General features: G+C 36.8%; 1 protein-coding gene across 4 annotated transcripts in view; it reads right to left on the reverse strand.

Annotated features, from left to right (window-relative positions):
• TMEM131 (transmembrane protein 131) overlaps positions 1-22949 on the reverse strand; it is a 99800-nt gene that overhangs the window by 63634 nt on the left and 13217 nt on the right. For all 4 annotated transcript variants that reach the window (XM_049834116.1, XM_049834117.1, XM_049834118.1 and 1 more), the window contains exons 2-3: positions 15606-15667; positions 3132-3172 (exon numbers count right to left, since the gene is read on the reverse strand). In XM_049834116.1, coding sequence (XP_049690073.1) covers positions 3132-3172; positions 15606-15667 — 103 coding nt within the window. The remainder of the gene's footprint in view (positions 1-3131; positions 3173-15605; positions 15668-22949) is intronic.

A 22949-nucleotide genomic window follows, 5' to 3' on the forward strand; every position in this document is an offset into this window, starting at 1 on the left:
ATTATTTTAGAAATATGGGTATTAAACACAGCCTCAGTGAGAAAGTGAACTCCCACAAAACATTTGACTACTTTCATATCTGGCAGTAGCCACTGCTTTAAGTGTAGATGAATAAAAAGACTAGCAACAAAAGTTTTTCATAAGCTACACCCAGCCAGTGGTTGGCTCAGGTATGCCAACACTAACCCTGCATGAAGAAAACATACTCATGATGTCAGACATTAAACTTCAAAGCTAACACTTCCTGAGGGGGTTGTCTGGGGAAAGGGTGGGGAAAGAACAGAGAGAAGCTTGAGCAGATGCACTGTAACCTGACCATGGGCAAGAACAAAACAAATTAAATGGCTAGTTCATTTCCCTCCTTCCAATTAGTGTTAAAAAGCAGATCAAATAAGCGAATAAACTGCCTAGATAGGGAAGAAATATCTGCAAGCTATACCAAGAAGAAGATATTATAGTCTCTAAGAAGGACAATGAACCTAGACTTTTTAGCAACGTCATTGGAAAAAAAAAATATCACCTAGAAAAATACTTAAAAGATCCATGTAAAACCAGTAATGATGGAGAGAGAAGGAAACGGACAGACAGCAAATTGGGTATTTACTTTGTAATATGGCATTGAAGAGTTTGCAGTGCAGATCTTTATCACATTGTGATTGAACCCCAAATAAACCAGCGCTCTGAAGTGGAATGGACTATTTTTCAAATCTGTAAGCCAGTGTTTTATTAGAACACACTCTAGAACATTGAAATTTCAAACTCAGGAGGTGATCCTCTTAGATGATAAATTAAAATAAAAAATCCTGGAAGCATATCTAATCCATGTCTTCAGTCTCGTTCTCAGGGACCACCAAATTCAGTTGTTTCCTGGGAGACAAAAAAATTGCTCATAATCCCTAGGTCCCAATAAAGGCACCTTCTTTCTGCCATTGAAATTCAATGATTTAAACAAGATAATATTCCACTTAAACTATCTCCATAAAGTCTGACACTACCCAAGACGCAAAATACACTAATCATGGTTCTCAAATTCAATTGTCATTCCTAAATTCAGGTTTTCATACTTGCAGTCTGACTGGCATACTGCAGCACTTACCTACAGCTGTTTAAGTTCCTGTCCACAGCTGTGTCCCCTACCATTTTGCAATCCCCTAAGAGCTGGTGGAAGAATGCAACAAAAACCCACAGCACACCACCACCAGTTCACAATCCATGTACAAACCCATCATTGCTGGCAGGGTAAAATAAGTCACTGGACCATGAACTGCAGCAGCTGAGCCACAGGCACACATACTCACTTTCTCTGTCACAGGAGAGAGAATCCTTGGCAAGAAGGACAGGTAAACAACAACGGGGATACTACCATCTTAAACCACTCATGCTGTTTGTGAGTTATGAATGACCAGAAGTTCAGTTGATTTAATATTACAAACCATAACAGGGAAGAACACAATGATCACTTATCTCTAGCTACTTCGCTTACAGAAATGCAAGTTTTGGAAGTTAATATTAGTTATACTGCTCTGTAACCTATTTGCTTTGATTGTGTTCTTCCGGAAGTATTAAGGATCATATTATTTATCTTTCAACATAGAAGAAGAGATTCTTTTACTGCCGTGCAAAGTCTGAGTCCACTACAGGGTAGTGAGCACAGGGCTTCACACAAGCAGTTTAAGATAGCAAAATGGGTAAAATACCTAGTAAATCAATTATTGAAACTGCATCATTTTAATTTGATCTTTAAAAAACTATTTTATTTTATCTTAACCAAAATGTTATGATTTGTATGATTACATACAGGAGAATTATATTCAAGTAACTCTAAATGCATTGTAACTTTACATGTGGTAATTCATTCTCCTACCACAGTACAGTTACACACATGGAGGTGTATATATAGTATGTGTAAGCAGTTAACAGAGAAACCAGTACTGAATACATCTTTGGAAGTGATTACTTATGGGAGCAGTTTAGTGAAATGCATGTTCTGCTTGCTTAATCCAATGTTAACAGGCAAGTAGAAAACAAATAGTTTAGTAAAAGAAACAGGTGGAAAGTTTAATTAGAGGAACTTCATAGATGAGAAATAAACAGGCAGAAGTCCTGAAGGGCAGAGAGGGGCTTCTAATGCTGGGGAAGGGGAAAGACGACAGATTCAGGGAAGGTACAGCAATACAAAGTTTCAAGTTGTATGCAGAATGACGAAGCTAAACTTTTTAATTAAAAAGCAAATGAGAAGGTCGTGTAACACAAGATAGACAAAATTCACATTACCATAGTACACAAATTATCTCAAGCTTCAGATCAAAATATGAAGTAACTACCTCATTTCAATACATAATATTAACTCTTTTACATTATCACAATAAAGATAATTTGAATTTATGTTTTAATTTCACCTGGAATGAAAGACCTGCCACATCCTCATAAGATTCTTCAGCACCTTCATGTTCACTCTTTCCCCTAGAACCCTGAATTCCAAGTATACTCAGAAAACTAGTACTAGAAAAGCCAAATTCTGCAATATTTTCATACAATTCAGAAGATTTACATTGCAAGATTTAGGTCCATAACTAATCAGAGGGCAGGAAACTGGTGGCAAGTGATACAAATAGGATCAAGGATTTTAAGTGTAAAATGAAAGATGTTGCTTTTCTTCCAGAGATTTTTCAAAACTTGTTGCAAAGAGAATGCAACAGACAGACAAGGGGGCGGGGAGGAATCTATTGAAAGTAACTTCATAAAGTTTTTCTTCAAAAGGACCCAAAGAAATTTTGAAGCAAGTAATCAAACCCACTCATTTCTCAATAAAACTTCTGTAAAATGATAAAAAAAAAATCTACAAGCAGAGCCTCAGTTTACCCCGTCTTCATTTACACAGAATTACTCTGTGGTATATGTTACAAAGAGAATTAAAGAATTCTTCCATTTCTTTTTCCATATGTGAAGTGATTTGGCTGACCAATATTAAAACTTATTTTACATTTCAGTTTAAATTTCCTGAGACAAATAATTGAAAAATTATACATTTGTATTTGATCTCATTTACATTAAAACTATTATTCTTATGAAAAATATCACAAATCTCACAATAGTATGGCTGTTTTAAACTTTTAGAAAATCATGCTTACCTTTTCTGTTGATATGAACTGAGGCCTATAGTTGTCTCAGTCTGTAAAAGAAAAAACTAATTTTAACTTTAAGACACTGACAGCATTTTATTCCCTGTGGGGAAAAAAACCCAGCAACTTTAACAAGTTAGTAGATCAGATCTTGAAAGACAAAAGAAAAAGTTCTGATCTGGAGCAGAAAATGCAAATTGGCTTTTTCCACTTACTTAAAGAAATTAAGCCTCTACCGAAAGACTATTTGGCCCTGGACAAGAACCGCAGTCAGTTCTGGTGGTAGGAACTCCTATAAACTGTAAGACAAGTAGCAATTTAACAACTTAAAAATTGAGATGAGGAAAAAAAGTCCAGGAAATTATAACATTGAAGGGAACAAAAAGAAAACCTAGCATAGATGTAAGAAACAAATTACAAAGAAAAGCATCTAAAACAAATAACAGTCAAGCAATTATCTCACTGGTGTAATTTAACGAACTAGAAAAGAAAGTGCTATAATCTCCATTGGATTAGGAAACTTCATCTCCTTCCCTGCTAATGATCTTCTAGCCTTTATTATTCATACCTTTACTACCACTCAGCTGGACATTACAGCTAGTTACCTGAAAACAAAGAGTTTAGGTTGTCTAGGAAATTCCAACTAGTTTACCCTTGTCTAAGAAATCCCAACTGGTTTAAAAGGCTGTGTATGAAGCGTCCTCCTGATTCAGCTAATGTTAAAACCTACCTGACTGAAAACTTCTGTCTTCCCACAGGATTTGGGGATCAAATCGAGGATTTCAGTCCTTCTCTTAAAGACATTTCATGGCCAAGACAAATATTTATCTTCTGGGAGCAGGAAGAAAGCTTACAGGTTGGATAAAGTCTGTGTTGGACCTTGGCTCATCTGACACAGTTCACCTCTAGTATAAGGATGCTGTTTGTTTGCAAGGGGAATGTGAATTTTTCATATCTTAAAATCAAGTCCCTTGGCTGGGCACTTCACTGATGTTTATTTCAACTACAAATTACACTTTCTTTCCTTGTTTTTCCCAAGATAAAAGTATTTTTTCTAAAAATAAATTTTTAAAAATTATCTTTACTTAAAAATTGGTTTATTGACCCTCCAATTTGCATCAAACTAAAGAAAGCTGGAAGTGTATTATTTACCATTGTAAAACAAAGCTAATTAGTTTGTAACTTGAGGATTTATTTGCAATTTTAAATGTCTAGGCAGAGCATCAATTAGCTTTTTTGCTTTAAAACCTCTGAAATAGAGGGGCAGACTGCCATGCTAAAGGGACACTGCAGGAGGAAGGGGTTCACATGAAATTACGCTTTGCTGTACAGCATGACCAGTGCACTTTTTCCTCACTGAACAGAATGCTAAGAGACAACGTAAGTTGTTTTATATTGCCAATTTTATTATAATCTAAAAATCAGCAAGTTTTCATTTAAAGTCTGCAAGCTTTCATTTAAACTTAGGTATTACATTTGTACTGTAATTAGGAAAACAGGGTACTTCTTATTTTTTTATTAAAATACACTGGCTTGCAAATGTTTCCATTAAGCTTTCCTAACTAAGGTATACTATGCAGATATTGATAAGCTTTTAGTTCAGCTTCTTAATTTCTGATGTCACCCTCCATTTTCTATTTCCAGTAAGATATAAGTAAATACTTACAACCTGCAGTGAATTGTTTCAGAATAGGAAGAGAAATTCAATTAAAATTAAGAAGAAAGAAATTTAAAATCACTTTTAGTTAATTGATGAATGCTTAAGATATGGAATGTTTTGTATCCAAGTACTGCATAACGAGTTAATTGATTAACTCCAAAATCTAAAGAATTTAATCAGAAAAAACAGATCTCTGCCTTCCATACCTTATTTTTTCCTCACACTGAAAAGCTGAGAGCAAACGTTCCAGTGTTAAACTGCCACCCATTAATTTCTCAACTTAAGAAAACAGATAGGAAACTGAATCAAAGTGAATCAGCTGAAAATATCTTCCCTCCATCCAAAAAGGACTTGTGCTGTCAAAAGCTCATTCAACATTCCATACAAGCACTTGTTCAAAACATTAAGCCAGTTCACAATAGCATGATTTTATAAGCCCTGCATAAAATACATATTGCTTGAGTATTTTAAAAATGGTTTTAATAAGCTTCAAACAGCTACTTATAATTACATGTGCCTATTCTTATTATCTACTTTTCTATCATAAATCTGACAACCGTGAATCACTGTCTGTCTGCCTTTCTGTCCTGGTTTCAGCTGGGATAGAGTTAACTGTCTTCCTAGTTAAACCACAACACTTTCCCATTTTCTTTTTCTTTAAAAATTTTTTATTTTAAACTATGTAACTATTGCCTACAGCTTGCAGATGTACCCGTTCTCTCTAAAAACACACCAGAGTACAACTGGCTCTGCAAGAGATGCTGCACAGCCTACTCAATAGAAACTTACTAGTGCTTGCATATAAGGACTAAACAGCCCGAGTTACTTGACTGCAGCGGAGAGGGATGCTGATCTTCACCACAGCCAGCTACCACTGATACAGGCTAACGGACAAATTGCTCAGTAAGTCTCAGCATTTATAAGCTTTCTCCACATCTCTGATGCATGTAGCAAGTGGTACGCTCCAAGTGTTGACAATGAAGTTTTGGATCTGAAGTTCTATGCAACACAATCAGTAAGGCAGATGTACCCAAAAATGACCCAAATCCATTTTGAGTGTTTTCTCTACTAAACGAAATAATCTGCTATTCCTGCCTACCAAAAAACCTGCACATATCCCTCTCTTTTTTACACAGTCATTTAAAGTCATTCTTCTCCCGATTTCACCAGTTCCATTCTTCCATGCTGTGCATTCCCACCACTGACTTTCCTGACTACTGGAGGGACACAACAAAAATTGCTAAGACAGTGTTCCTGTGAAATACTGTTATATAACTGTACTGGTTTGGGCTGGGATAGAGTTCATTTCCTCCATAGTAGCTGGTATGGGGCTCTGTTTTGGATTTGTGCTGGAAACAGCGTTGATAACACAGGGATGTTTTCGTTACTGCCGAGCAGTGCTTACACAGAGCCAAGGGCTTTTCTGCTTCTCCCCCCACCCCACCAGCGAGCAGGCTGGGGGGGCACAAGGAGTCCAGAGGGGACACAGCCGGGACAGGTGACCCCAACTGACCCAAGGGATATTCCAGACCATATGACATCATGCTCAGCATGTAAAGCTGGGGGAAGAAGAAGGAAAGGGGGGACGTTTGGAGTGATGGTGTTTGTCTTCCCAAGTCACCATTTAGGTGTGATGCAGCCCTGCTTTCCTGGAGATGGCTGGGGAAGCAGTGAATAAATTCCTTATTTTGCTTTGCTTGTGTGCATGGCTTTTGATTTCCCTATTAAACTGTCTTTATCTCAACCCATGAGTTTTCTCTTTTACCCTTCTGATTCTCTCCCCAATCCCACCAGGGAGGAGCGGCTGAGCAGCTGCGTGGGGCTGAGCTGCCAGCTGGGTTTAAACCACAACAACCACCAAACTTACTCTATGAAGCTAACAGGTGCGTAAACTAAACACCCTGCATTCCTTACCAATGTCCTTTAAAGTGCATTATTCGCTACAATTAAATACAACCTTCCTTTCAGTAACTGATTTTTCTTTAGAAACATAACTAAAGCACATAATTAAACTACCAGCAGTTACCTGACGGTCAGATGATGGAGCTAACAGGTTCAGATCCTATGACAGGGCAACCAAAATAGTCATTACCAACACTGTCCCACCCTTGACAACTAGCTTTGGCTCTAACAAGACAGCATGTTCTATTAAGTTTGAAATTATTCAGTAAAGTTGTTTGTCATCTATGCTCTTAAGCATCGTAACTGGCATTCAATGCCCCTAATATCAGCCTTAGTCTAAGACCCCACCCAGGCCAACTTTTAGACAGAGGGCAGTGGAGATCAAATTTAACTCCAAAAACAAATGGAAATACACATCATTGACAATAGCTGAACTACTACATAGCCATAGCTGTAGTTAACTGTTGGGAGTTGAATTCTATGGCTGATTACACACTCAAGTTTTCCCTCCTTGTTCTGAAATTGCAGATTTTCTATTAAAAAATTAGTCTAATATCTGTACCTAAAGTTTAAAATCACAAATCACTTTGGTAAGACATCATAGGGCTGAAATATAATTAAGAGCAAAAATCAAAGATCACACTTCTAAGGAAAAGCCTGGTTTTTTGCATTCAGATGTCTGTTAAATGCAAGCAAAATGACAAATTAATTTCAATGACTTTTTGTGTTTTGAGCAGGCGGTTGTTTGCTTTTTGGTTTGTTTGGGGTTTTTTTTGTGGGTATTTTGTTATGTGGGTTTTGTTTTGGGTTTTGGGGGGGGTTGGTTTGGTTTTGTTGTTGTTGGTTTTGTTTGTTTGTTTGTTTTTTAAATCAGGGTCAATCAAGAGCAAAGAAATAGCATACCAACTTCAGCAGCTCATCAACCATAGCATCATGGAACTAAACCAAAAATAAATCTCATGTGGCAGTTTCTATAATTACCACTCATTTTTATTACACGTCAATCTTTAGAGTCGTGCAGTAAACAAAAACATACAAATGTGTTCAGTTACATGTTCTAAATACTTTTTTTTAAAATTTGATCTTCAAGTAAAACTGTAGACCTACTGCGCTGCATTCTGGCATGCTATTTTTCCTGTGTGACTGCACAAAACTGTCAAACAAATGCCAAGAACTAAAACCATGTACCAGATCAATCCACTATTTAAAGTGCAGGTTTTGTTGAATACTGCTGGTTTATCAGCTAAAGAGAAATAAAATCATGCTTTTTAATAAATACAGTTGGTTTTTTTCTCCTGTAAAGGATTCATCTCTAATAGAGCAGCATTAGCAAAATATGATTTATAGGAAAATTTTATTAAATCTTACCTGTATGGGAGAAGTATTACAAATAACAAAATACTACCTTGCAATGTACAGATCAGGAAGAAGGCTGCATGTGCACACTATTAATATTTCAAGAGACATAATAAGCTAAGTTACAGGGGAAAAAATTAAATTGGATTAATTTCCTGATCCGACTGCCTAACAACAAAAGCTAAGGTCAGCACAGAAGAAATAGTAGAAATATAAAACTGAGTGGGCAAAAGAAGTGGGAGAGGAAAAAATCCTCCCCAAAGGCTGGGTTCAGGTCTTGGAGACGGATGATTTTTAAATAAATTATTCTTTTTAATTTAAAGATAGCATATGCATTTAGGCTGTTGCTACTAACAGTTCCATGTCTTAACTTCTATCTTGTATAACCCTATAACCAAAGGGATTTCAGAGTAAAGATCATGAGACAACTTGCACGCAGCGAGTTAGAAAATTTGAAGGCAGTCAGTCAGCACCAGTTTCAAGACTTGCTCGAGTAAGATTTCACAGAGAATCTCTACCTGAAAGCACACCTTACAGACTCAGTTCAGTTGTGGCACAACACAAGACAACAATCTTGTGCACATGGAGAATCAAAACCCACACCTTACAGTCTGAAGGCGATCTCTAGAGGCATACCCATGGTTGTTAACTTTAGCCAGAAAACAAAAAATCCCACCAAAACCCCCCTGACCAACCAACAACAACAAAAGAGGTTAATTTTAATGCCTCACCAGTTTGTTTTAATAGCTATTCTTCACTTCTTAGTAAGAGGTCATATTACCTAGCATTACATTCAGTCATCTAAACATAGGCATCCGCCGCCACTTGAGATTAATGTCCTAGGGCAACCTGCCTGGTCTCAGACTGACACCCAGAAGGGCACACGGTTTCTCCTATGCCCTGTGCCATAACTGCCAGGTCCACGTAGATGTCCAAGACAGTCCAGGACATCTCAAATAACACTGGTTACCTATGTTTAAGCAACTGATTTAAAGCCCTAAGTCTTAAACAAGGATGGCAGGGCTGGTGTGGGGAGAGCAAAGCAGGGAGGCCCTCTTAATCAGGACCTGAGGTTTCTGGACACCAAATACATTTCTTTAATGTCACCAAAATTCTCAACAACAAAAGCTTTCTGTATTCCTGCACAAGAGTATCCACGCTAATTTAAAAGACTCTTTCAGAACATTTTACATACTGTTATTTTATAGTAAGGCTGGTTCCTTCTTGTAGAAAAGCTATGTGCTGCTTGCTACTAAACATTGAGAGACAGCTACAAAACCGATACGTAGATGGCAGCTTAAATCTTTATTGCTGCATTCATGAGCTCTATGCTATAAGTAGGTTAATTAAAAGAAACATAATTAATGATGAATATCTTGTTTAAGGTAATGAAGAAAATGAATGCCGTAATCTGAAAGGTAGCTGAAAGTGGATTTAACTGAGTCATTCTTGCCATGCTCTTTCATGACCCAAACTCACAAAAGGAAACAAAAACATCAGTTGACTTTAGCTGATGCAACACATGCTGTTGACATCGACTTTTCAACAGTCACTTACTCCTGGGCATCAATTAATTATTTTTAAACTAAAGCCTGGGGATGGCAATTCTTCCTGTACAAGAAGAAACTGCCATTTTTTTCTGAGCAGCAGAAGGACTTCAGCTGCTCACAAGCAATGGCAAAGAACTGAGACAGCTTTTATTCTTTTATAAAAATCACACACATTGGAAAGAAGCTCCAGAGGCCATCTAGTCAACCCTTACTCAGTGGACGTCTGGTTAGTGCAGGTTGTTCACAGCTTTAGGCCATTGAGTTCTGGATATCTCCAAAGATAGAAATTCTACAACTTGAGTAACCTGGTCCAGTGTTTGATCACCCTCAAGTTTAAAAGCTTTTTTTCTTACATGGGTTTGGAGTCTCCCATGCTGAAATTTGTGTCCAAAGCCTCTCATACTTCCACTGTGCACAATGAAAAGTCTGCCTCTTGTCAACTCTACACTGCCCACAGCAATTAAGTTTTCCCCTTGGTCTTCTCTTCTAAAGGCTGAAGAAACACATCCTAACATGAGAAGCATTCCAGCCCCTTGATCATCCTGGTACCCCTCCGCTGTGCTTGCTCCAGTATGCCAGTGCCTTCCTTGTACTGGGTAGCCTAGACTGGACACAGTACTCCAGCTGCAGCCCCACAAATGGCGGGGGGGTAGGAACTTCTGACTCCACATTTGTTCATCAGTAGGCTGGGGGCCTTCTTTGCTACAAGGGTACACGGCTAACTTATGTTCAACTTCTTGTCCACCAGGACCCCCCAGGTCTTTTCTGCAGTGCTGCTCTATAGCCCATCACTGCCCAGCCTGTCCTGTTACACAGGATTATTCTCTCCCAGGTACAGGACTTGCATTTGCCTTAGCTGAATGTCATAAGGTTCCTGTCAGCCTGCCAAAGTCCCTCTGAATAGCAGTCTTCCCATCCAGTGTATCAACTACATTGCCCAATTTGGTAGCATTTGCAAACTTACTGAGAGGACTCTCTATACCATCATCCAGGCTGCTAATGAAGACGTTAAGCAGTACTGTCCTCAGTACCAAGCTCCATCATGGGTAATGGACTGCCAGCTGAACTTTGTCCTGTAAAGTACACCCATCAAGGTCAATGGTCCAGCTATTTTATTACTCACTTATGTGGTCTATATCTTAGCAGTTTGGCTAGATGGATATCAATGGAGATCATACCAAACCCCTTTTAAAAGTCAATATAGAATATGAAAATTTGAGGTAATAAACAAACAAAAAAATTAAACTTTACACCCTGAAAACAGTATTGCTGATACACCAGAACCAAATGGTTACCACTTCTGTTAAGATACTTCTCTACCATGCCATACAGAATGAAGTACAGATCATGCAGAAAATACTAAAATTCCTCCAGTAAGAAATCAGCATTGCTGATCTGCACATAACTCAGTCCTGTAGCTTCCTTGTAGCAAAGCCACCACAAGTCATGTTAAGGTTCTGTCTATTTGACATTTAGGACCATTGCTATTCTCATTACCAGCTTTTGTGACTAGCAGTTTATGAACAAAGACAGCAAATATGTATTAAGTATATATAATCACACAGGTTTTCTTTTCCCCCTATTTTAGCTATTCTGCAAACCAGAAGTATCAGCAAAATAATTTCTAGGAGCTCACCTGTAAAAAAAAGCATTTCATATACTTAAGATTATTGCAACAAGTGTAAGTGTAGTGAGTGATTCATGTTATAAGAGAATTTGACTGAAGAGTCTTACCATTTTCCTTTCTCATTGTAGGAATAAGCTACTTTAAAAATACTACTACATAAGCAGAAGTACTTTCCAAATACTTAATCTGAATAGAAGATTGCTCACTCTGGAAAATAGTGGCCCCAACTACATTGTGCAGAACACTAGATACCCAAGGCAAGAGCTCTCACAATAAATAGAATGACCTGGGAAACAGTGCTTTATGAACTAAAAGCAAATGAAAACTTTGCTCTGAAAAATAAATTTTACTTTACTGTTCACTTTTCAAAATAAAGTCCTCAAAAAGCGAGACAGTATGTTGGCTTAACATGAAAGGATACATTATTAAAAGTAACAGTTGTAGCTTATTTCAGCACTCCTAATATTTGCAGATGACATCATCGTTGGGGGCTTGAAGCATTTGTCAGGTCTGGACAAGGGTTCAAATAATCAGGACACACGGAGGAGATGGCCTGACACTGACAAGGCAAAGTTCAGCTGAAGGAGAGCTCAAATCTAAAACTGGGAATAACTAACTAAGTGGTACTACACAAAAGAATGTGTCTGGAGAACATAGTGAAATACAAACTATATGAGCAAACCAAATGCTGTCAAATATTTACAATTCATTTTGGCTTTAGTAAAACAAGTGTTATTATGCAGGGAAGCAACTACTCTGTCCTTTCTCAAAGCCTCAGAGTACTAATGTCCCAATTAAATGCTACACTTTAAGTAATCTGTAGACAAAAATCCATTAAAGAGAGTTACAGGGTGTTTTTAAAAATTTGCATTAAGAAACTATAGGTGTCTTTTAGTACAAAATTACCGTTATGAAGATGGGAAAAAAAAAAACCCTAACAAAAAAACAACTGGAGAATAAAAGCAGCAAAACAAGCTTAGGCCTGAAACAAGTATGTACATAAGGAAACCTGTGAAAGTTAATTCTCTAGAGGTTTTAAGAACAGAAGAGTCAAGCATCTGCCAAGGGTAGTCCATCTACAAATAACACTACCTGAAGTGAAGTCCATTCCAACCAAACCTATGACTCTGAAGTGCCAGCCAATTTATATAGACATCTGCAAATTGCCTGCTATTGAACAAAAAAACCCAAACCCTATATTGCATTGAGCAATGGACAATTTACATTAATACAATTCTTACCCTGTGTTCAGGATCTAAATAAATTATTTCAAGAGTTCAAAAAGTTGTTGAGTCCTTAAGGGGACTGACTCATGTAAAGAATTAGGAAATTCTCTCATTATTGTTATTTAATCCATGGGCAGAAATAGCAGACATTGATTTAGATATAAACCTTTAATGTAAACATCTACTCTAAAGAATAAAATTCTCACTTTTGTTCTGTTAAGACAGAGGGCAAAGCTTCATGGTGTAGCACTTTCTAACCCACGTACTAGAAGTCCACACCCAAAAAGTAGTCTCTACCTCACTACTGTTACCCACCAGTACGAATTAATGAAATGTCCATTGCCAGTTAATTTTTACTAAATGCAAGGGGTTTTGACTTAAATATTTAAAGACTTATGCTTTTTCAATATATAACTGGTTTAAGTCACTCTACTCAAACCCAGTTTTCCAACATTTCATTTATCTTTTACAACAAAAGTCCTAAAATGTGATGAAACGTGTAAGGAGTGTTTCACCAATAGTATGTAGTCCAAGTAAGTACAACAAACAGTATCAAGAGGATATACTCTAACTGGAGGGAGGTGGTGGGAATCCCTAATGATTAAATTATGTAAGACTCAGCATTTGATTTGCCTTACTTGGAAAGCAACTCCTTCAAACAAGAAAAGGGCTTGCTTCCACTGTAAAGATATCACGCTCCAGGGAGGGGGGAGCAGAAGTAAACCAAGACTCGAGATGGCTTTGATACTTCAGTGATTATTAATTACTTTATGCACTGAATTGTGGGGGTTTTTTAATATTAAAAAAGCAAAAAAAAAAAAATCACCTGAAGGTGACATAATATTAGACGATACTGAGTAACTACCACATCATCATGTTTGTGCTGAAATGATTACCTAAAAATCAAACAAACATTTGTGAAAATTTACAGAAAGCCTGAAAGAGAAACATTCAATGACGTTACAGTAGGTTTAAAACTTTTAACTGATGTTCACAACGTAAATCTAGTTTTACAACAATGTATTTGCTTTGGTTTTTATTTTTTTAATTGCAGTAAGTAGTCACAAGAGGTCACCATATTAAAATCTACAGGAAAAAACACAATAAATTGTAAGCTAGAGAAAACATGCTGTATCATTCTGATTAAAAGGAACTGGTTTCACTTACATAGGTATTTTTGGCTTGAGAGCCACAACTGTAATATAAAACATATAAACCATTTATTAGAAATTTTGTCCCTTTTGCTTTGTTTTAAATCAAATATTCGGCAGTGTATTAGGATAACTGGCAGCCAAATGCAATCCAAAGCACTGCAAAGTTTATAGTGCAACTTCCAGAATTGCTTGACTTTGTCCCACCACAATATTTAAACTAATTTTCCTGTATCTGTTGCATCTTGCAATAAAGTTGGAATGATTAAATTCTGTTTTACTTTTCCATCTTTATATGAATTATTGAGGTGGTTCACAGCAGCACCGTTACTTTCTAGTCCTGAGAACTATAGTGATTAATAAAGTGCTAAAATAAGTAAGTTAACTTCAGATTTGTAGGATTAATTTTAATTAGGAAAAAAAAAAAAAAGAGAATCCTGGGGATAAAACCCCCTAAAATGTAGAATTCAACTACATCATTTTTACCTTAAAAATTGGGCCAAGACCTGTCTGTCATTTTTATTAAACCACTGTTGTCAAACAAAATATATTCTAATAGCATATGTAAAAGAAAAGAAACTAAGCCTAGTGATTTTCTCTTATATTTATACTGATATGTGGTATCTCCATGCACATTAAAGACATTCCCAGTCAAAAACTGCAATAATTCAGACTGTAACCATGATATGTAAAACTTCCACCATTCTACTCTCTATGTCCAAAAATAAGCCTACATAGATATCTATTATGACAACGTGTTCAGCACATGACATCTGAACAACTGTTTAATGAGGAACCTGGGGCTTTTTTGTTAGCTTGTTTGATGGGTTTAGTTGTTCGGGTTTTTTTTGGCAAGGGGGGGGAGGTGTTTTTTGTTTGTTTTTAACTGCAACCTTTTCTGTCACCAGTTTAGATCATTTTGAAGGATCTTATCCTTTTATATTATAATCTTAAAAATCTATATTAAGTTATTCTTGATTTACATTAAGGACCAAGCTGTGGAAGAAGGAAAAGAACCCAACCAAACAAAACAAACACACACCTTAGGTAGGTGGTAGAAAAAGAAAAAAACAGCTTCATAAATCTGAAACAAATAATATTATCATGAGCCCAGAACTATATAGCTTTTATATTTGTTGACTCTTCCAGACCAGATAGGAGGTAGGAATTGTAAATCAAGCACTGCACTGGTATCTAATGAAGTTAAACACAATCACGTGCCATGTGTTCTAATCATTTAAACAATTCATTGCTTGCTTTCTCCTCTCCTCTCTCTCAACTACCAGGACTAACATCATCAAGGAATTTTAACAAAAGATATTGCCAACATAAATACAATCCACAAAATGCATGCATATGAAATTCTAATCAATAGAACTTCAGAACTACATAGCTCTAAAGTATCAAGCCAAGTTGCTATATATTTCATTCCTACTACTATCACCACCTCAAAATATCAGCACATATTCTTTAGTTAACTTTTTGTCTCTTTTGACTCACGACAAAAGAAAGCTGACAGGAATGGCAACATTATACCTGAAAACATCCATATTTGCAACAGCAATAACCTCACTGCAGTAATTTGAACTTTCTTTAAATCTAGTGGCGACTTGGTCCCAAGGGCTGCCTTTACATTTCAGAATCTTGCAACACTTCCCAGTTCCTCTAGTTGTGCTATCCAATTGCATCCCAACTCTACATCAAGATAAGTCTTAAACACAAAGCATCTCCCATTTTTTGTAAGGGGAAAAAAACCCTGGACAAACAGGCCAGAGAGAACCTGTGGTAAACTCCACCAGTTCCCCAACACAAAAGATTAGGGAACCAGAACCTCAGGACACACAAAAGCATACTGTTGAAAATAACTCTAGAAAGTTCAAAAGTTTTTTGGACTTACTTATTTTTGATCCTTGCTTATTTTTAAAATCCATTCACCCATGAGTTTCAAAAAGCTGCTATCAAAAAGAAGATGAAACATTGCTAGTTCAGATGATTTTCTCAGACTACGTACCTGCAATAGGTCTCCTTCATCAAAACGTAGCATTTCTATTATGCCATCTGACTGGATGAAAGCTGCAAAGAAAAACAATAAGTAACTTAACAGAAAAACATTTCGTTATTAAATTAAAGAGCTATTTAAACATCTAAAATCTGCTGTACCCAATTTTGTAGATAGAGCTATGACAAACCAAAATAACAATAAAGAGTCTAACAGAATACCAAACACAATTCTGTGACATTAATTTTCCTCTGAGAGTTCTAATTCCAATATGTTCATATTAATAAGTACCACACTTTGCAAATCAGCCTTTTGGCATAAAAATGTTTAAGTCAAAAGTGAACAACTTCTTTTAGGTTCCCTAAAAAGACTGGCTGTACCAAGCTAACTCAGTACTTCAACCAATATGACTGACTGGGTACCTAAACAACTGAGTTTAATACATCTAAGCCCACAAAGAATTCCAACATTTACAAGCAGAATTTTAGTTGCATTTATACACCTAAAATCTTAACTGTACATCTGGAAAGCCTTGTTCACACTGTTCCCTAGTCCTCAGCATGGCAACAGCTTGCTCCAACTTGACAATAACGTAATAAAATTTGAAACGGTTTAGAAACGTTTGCACCATATGACTAAACTCCACGAAAAGTTCACACCTCAATCACATACAGGATCCTCAAATTAAGCATTCCTCCTCCACTCACTTCCTCTAAATGTTTGGTCAGGCAATTGTTCTTCAATTCCTCTCAAAATGTAGGGAATGCTACTTTCTTTTAAAGACAAAGAAATAAGGGCATTGCCCTTCCTGCAAAATATAGTATTCTGTACAAGAATGAACATGAGTTAAAGGGGAAAGAAAAGTTCAAAGAGCTCTAAATTTTACTCCACAAAAGACTATTCACGCACACAAAAGCAGGTCTTTAGGATAAAATACAATAACAACCTCAAACCAGAAAACTGCCTTTAAAAAATACCTATAAATAACTCCTCCCCTACCCTATAACCTTTTTCCATTTCCATTTCCATTCAGCTAGATGAAGTTGAGAGAGTGGTAACACACCCCTCTTTCCACAAAAAGGAACAACTTCAACAGGAAGAAGTTAAAGATTTCCCAGCACACAGAAGCATAGTGAGTGCTTCTGGAAGATAGAATTTGAATCCTACTCAGAAAAAGGAGATTTAAATCTTTATCTCCCACTTTGAAAGTCAGTGTTCTAACATTAACAATTATTGTAAGGTCAGCAACATTGCCACTTGGCTTTACAATGTTTTAAAAGAAAAAGTGACATTACTTTCAGAAAGCAAAAAGAAGGAAAAAGCACTCTCATCAGACAGGAGTAAAGGCACCTACCACACAGAGAAACACTATTTTTGATGCATGTTTGTCTCAAGCATTTCCTCACTGGCTGCTTTAGTGACACCTCACTCAGCACCCAAATTTCAGTCTGCTACTTAACATACCACCGTTTGCAGATCCCATTCTGCATCCCTGACTCCCCTCATATTTTGATACCTTCTCCTAAAAGGTACAAACTCCATAACCTTGTTTTCATATGACCAAAAGTAAAAGTTAATGTAAAACAAAGATTACTGCTGTCAGCTCCAAAAGTCTCTTTTGGTATGAGAAAAAAACCAAACAAATAAACAAAACCCTTAAACGACTAAATTTTATGCAATCACTTTCCAAGCTACCATACCTCAGAATTCTAACGTTTAGTGACACAGGCTGAAAAAGAAGCCCATCTCATGTGGAAATGTGAAAATCACCACAGAGCAGAAGCGGTGGAGCTCAGACTATAAACAATATGCATGTCCTGCAATAAACAGTGGCATGAGTGGTACTAGGCAGTCATGTCAGCAGTATCTTAGAAATACTTTTTTGCGTGTGTATTTATTGCTATTACCTTAATGATTTCCAAAACAAACAAAAGTCATCGTTAATCCAAGAACTGGGGGTTTGGTCAATTGTTTATATTGAAGAACTATACAGCACATAGGGCAAAAGATTAAAACGAAACCAAAAACAAAACAGCATTTAAACAGCTGTTATTAGATCAAGTCCTACAGCTTATGAAGAATTGGACTTTTAAAATTTAAATTACTGGAGCACGTCTATCAGTTTAAAGTTTAATTCTAGAAACAATGAACAAGTGGATTCTTATTAATTTAACTGGCACTACATATGGAAGACATTCAAGTCACTGTTTAATTTTGTCTTTAAAATCACTCAAAAAAATCTATAAGTGAATTGCAGTGCAAGATGTAAGAAAATGAAACTTTGACATATTAGTTTAAAAAGCAAAGTATGACAATCACAATTTCATAGAAGTGTCATGCCTATCCTCTGTGCAAAAAACCCAAATTACAGATTAGCTGATAGGGAGGGAAAATTCTCAATTTTTAAGATAGGGAGAAATCCAGAATGAAATTACAATTTCTCATGTTATTTGATTTATTGAAAGTTTAACAATCACAACTTAATAAAAGAATTTGTCAATACAAGCACACCTTCCTAACAGTCAAAAGGAATTGCACGTCTGAGGTTGGGCTTTCAGGCATTCCTTCATTTTCTAGCTTTCTGCTTTGGAAACAAAGAATACACAGCACTTGACTGTGACATCAGGCACAAACAAAAAAATCATTAGAAAACAGCTTTTTATATTCGTAATTTATCAACAACCAGTAAAACATAAAAAGGGTATTTAATCAATTCACAAATTCTTAGTATTTTCCCGAGGCTTTTTTCCCTGTTTTAAATATGATACACTGTAGGTACAAAGAGCAGAAAGTAGCAACAATATCCACAAGGATAACACACACAGAAACTAGTCAAAGCTTTCTACTCAGACAGCTTAAATGCAGGAGGCCCTTCTGTAAACCCCAAACACTCTCAACCACCCTTCAGTTACTTCATCTCTGCTACAACTCATGAACAAAGCAACAGATGTTACAGAACATTTTGAGCGGGTGACACTGTTAAATAGAAGTGCCATTCATCATCATAACATTTAAGAAATGTTTTCAGAAAGCAGAATGACAGTTAGTGCCAGGTGAAGTCAGATGCACTGCAAAACTTGGCTGCTGGCCATTTCGCAGCAGTCGCATCTCAACTGAGGCTGTGATGAAGTTTCTGTGGTTATACCTTTTCCTTTGTTTTAGACTAACTTTCAAGCCTTTGTTTCTACTTTATCAGTTATTTCATCAAAGCAAGGAAATGACAAGTAAATACCTACACCTTTGCGAGACAAAAGCTTGTTTTTGCAACCCACTTCTCAGGCTCTCAAGTCAGGATGAAGCAACTAGTCACCTCATTCAGATGAGGCAAAGCCAATTACATTTTAAAAAAGCTCCACTGACGAGTCATAAAGAATCACCCAAATCCCTGTAAGAGCAGCTCTCAAACTGTCTAATATGAACCACAGCGAGGACAAAGGCTTCTTCAAAGTGAAACACAGACAGCGCCCAAAGAGCAGACAGAATGCTTCCTTCTGGGTGTTAGCCCATTCCAGAATTAGAAGCAGTTGCTCACCATTTGCACTTCTACTACCTGAGCTAAGTTCACAAACTTCTACAGTGCAAGTCCAAAAACAGTCTTTTCTGTCCTTTTACACAAAATATGTATGTCACCAATACAGAATAGGTTATTACCAATGCCAAAAGACTGCAAGCAATTAAGTATGAGATCACTTGGGCATGCTTTATTAGGTGAACCATTCCCCATGCTACAGAGGAAGATGACTGTTTCTGCAAAGCCCCTAACAATTTATCCTGGAAAAACTTCTTCCCAAAGTCCAGGCTGATACCACCATGCTCCATTATCAGTCTAATACTGTAGCCAACACCTTAATACTCTGGAGTAGTAAACTGCAGCAAATGAAGAACTGCTGACTGTGCCATTTCAGTCACCCCTGCCACATGACTAGCAACTGCTATGAGAGGGGCACTACATAACATTCTGGGTGGGAAGCATTTCAGCTGTTACAGCATGATCTGCCACTGCACAAATCAGCAGCCAAGAAGCCAAATTACACATTAGGAAAATAATTTCTTCCTGACCCTACAGGCAATTTAAGCCCTGCAGGCTGATTATAATAGTTATTAGTCAAACTTTAAATGTTATTAGCATGCTCATGGCCCAAAGAAGGAAAAGGATGAAGATTCATACCCACAGATCACAAGGCCAGAAAAATCAGTCTCCTTTCCTCCTCACCTACACTGAGCAGAATATTTTATTCTAAGTGGTATGCACAGATCCCTCTCAGCAGAAAATGTTTATCCTTTCAAGCACCCACAAGAAGCAAATTTATCAGATTCATGAGAATCCATGACAATTTCAGTCACTCTCACTACTGGGACATTAAGTGATTTCAGGGTCAAATTTTTCCAGCTTCTAGCTTGCGTATCCTGGTTTCCTCTTTTCAGACAGAAGGTCACTGTCAACCGAAGTGACATAAGCAACAGCAAACACTAAAAATACTGTAAGTTTCATTTTCTATTTGTTTTCAATTATCAGCCTCTGAAATGCACTTTCTTTGCTTAAGTCAGCTTTACTATGAAAAGCCCATAAATGATATCAGAAAAAGACTATGAATGTAGGTCCTTCCACTTGCTCCAAAACACCTTTTTCTACAGAGAGCATTTTCTAAGCTTTTACAAACTCTTTAAAAAATGGCAAAACAAAAACCACCACCACAGCCATAAACCCTGCCCCCCAAACCACAGTGTAGTAACACTATCTAGTCATTATTAGCAGTAGATTTCTAAATGCTTTCCCCAGCCTTTTCCAATAACATCACAGTGCTTGATGGTAAACACCTAAAGTAACAAAAATGGAAAAAATAGTTGCCTAAAAAGATACTGAATTCACTTAAATTCCTCAAAGCTTAAGCAGCATCTTCTCACAAGTTTATATAGCTAGCAGCTAAATTTTGCTCAAACACATTCCTATTTTAATTGTCTCTGGTCGCAGCCTTTTGTATTTTAGCTTAAAATCAGGGAAGTACAGACCTGTAAAGCATCAAGTAACAAGAAGAAAATTTAAGTCCTACACTTCTCCAAAGTAAACTGGAACTTAATATCAAAAATCACTTTAGCTAACACCAGTCTTTAGATATGCCTGAATTACACATGACAGAATAAATTTGTATGTAATGTGAGACCACTGAATATGCCAAGACTCTTGGTGCACAATGATAAAAAAAATTCTCCATGGTTCACAGGTTATGAGGCCTACTCTGACTGAGATCTGGTTTTTAAGGTGGCTTTGCAAGTTTTCTCTTTCATTTAGCCACTGACAATTTCTTCATTTCAATAGGAGTGTATATTTGGCATATATGCTTAGAAAAACCACTATTCTGAAATATTACTTAGTTCTGGAACAGCTACTCCACAACACAGTGCTTTCATTTATTTTTATGATCATTATATATCCTCTTACATGCTTGTAAGAATTGTTTTCTCCCTTAATTTATCTAAACCAATTTTCTTATAAGCTGTATTTATACAGTCCAGTATCATCTAGCCTATGAATTTTCTCCACATTCTGGAAACAGTGTCCCAACTCACTAAAACAGGGACAGATCAATTATTTAAATCTCACCTAATTTACACTAAGTTTTTTAAAAGTCCAGTTTCTAACCCCTTGTCTTAATGACTAAGCTCACTTCAAGGTAACTATAACCGCATGAGCCAATTACAATGTGCTAAATGTCAGTCCCTTCTGTCTATGTAATTGTAATTATAGCATTTGTATCACTACCGGTTAAACAGCACAACTAAAACTGGACGAGTTGGTTTTAAAGTTTTGACTGTGAATTAACTGCTTATGTGCAATCACACAACTTCAATCATCCTGAACAGTGGAAAACTGAGCAGCATGTGAAATACAGGCAGGTGGATGTAGAATGATAAAATAACATTATTACAAAAGGAAAATAACACTGTAAAAAATTAAATACCACACAGACAAAGGAAAACTATTATGCTGTAATGCAAGCAACTATTTTTATCGGCTTCAAGAATAGAAAAGTCTGGTGAGTCTCAAGAAACACGTCCTAGTTCAGTGTTAAACACAATAAAAGCTGTTTAAAGAAAGGCCTGTTCTCCAAGATGGGACAGTCAGTGTAGCTATCAGCCTGAGTTTCAGCCTACATCACAACAGGTGACTGTTCACTAGAAATGTAAAAGATCATTCTCTTACGAGCCAGTGAATCTCAGGCAAGAGGCTCCGAGAGCAAATCACTAGCCAGCACGCTTCCTTTCCAGCTAAATCCTCTTATACTTACATAGCAAATTCACTCATTTCTTTTCCAGTAGTCCATAACAAAGGGAAATTAATCACTTTTTTCAGCAGACCTCTGGAAAAGCCATCACAGCCAAGACAGTAAATACACACAAAGTAGTAAAGATCACATGCAAAAATAACTCACTTTGAAGTCTTTTTACCTAGAAATATATTCATTCTTTTTTCTTTATTAAAACCCCTAATTACCACCCCTTAAAAAGTCAGCTTGCCAAATTTTTATTTTCTGTTTACATATTAGAGGATTGAAATAGACACATTCATAGATATTGCACTTTAATCATCATGTGAAACGAAAAAGCAATATATTAAGCTAAATAACAAAAAGACAGGATTTTCATTAAAAAACTCATTTTCTACTTCTGATTATAAAAACCCTATTTTTGTGACTTTACACAACACATACTCAAATAAGTTCATATGCACCAACCTATGCCCAAGTTAATACAAGCTACACAGAGACAGTAGATCACTTGCACTGCAATCCCTGAGCGCACAACTCACTATTCCACGGGGGGGGGGGATTAAATCATTTGTATTTTACTGCACACAAGAGCACAAAGTTGAGTGTATACACTGTTATCCGACTAAGTCTGCATATAATCTTTCACTAACTTACTTGTGTGTCATTTCTGACTTTAGATACAAGGCAAGCTTCTTTACACAGCAAGGCCCTTTCCTAGTAAGGAGAGCTGTCACATTGTGTTCATCCACTCATCTCTTTTCCCCTTAGTTAAGGCTGATGCAGATTTTTAGGAATTCAGTGATCAATTCAGTTCTTAAAGCCAGCCACAAAACAGAAAGTGACAGCACAATTCTGATTCAGAACACAGGCCCAGGACAGACAATGAAGCTACGGCTTAGTCTGAGAAAGGAAGAAAGCAGGTCTCTGTCCTGAAGACATAGTTCACACTCTGGCTCATGACATTTGTTTCACGCTTCAAAAGATGGTGCAACTGCTTGAAGGTTTCTTTTACAGAGTTTGCACTGATTGGATGTGTTGTGTAATAGATATATCCTTGCAACAAAACTATAGAAACATACCTAGAAAC

This window comes from Accipiter gentilis, chromosome 31 (assembly GCF_929443795.1).
Source record: "Accipiter gentilis chromosome 31, bAccGen1.1, whole genome shotgun sequence".
Lineage (NCBI taxonomy): Eukaryota > Metazoa > Chordata > Aves > Accipitriformes > Accipitridae > Astur > Astur gentilis.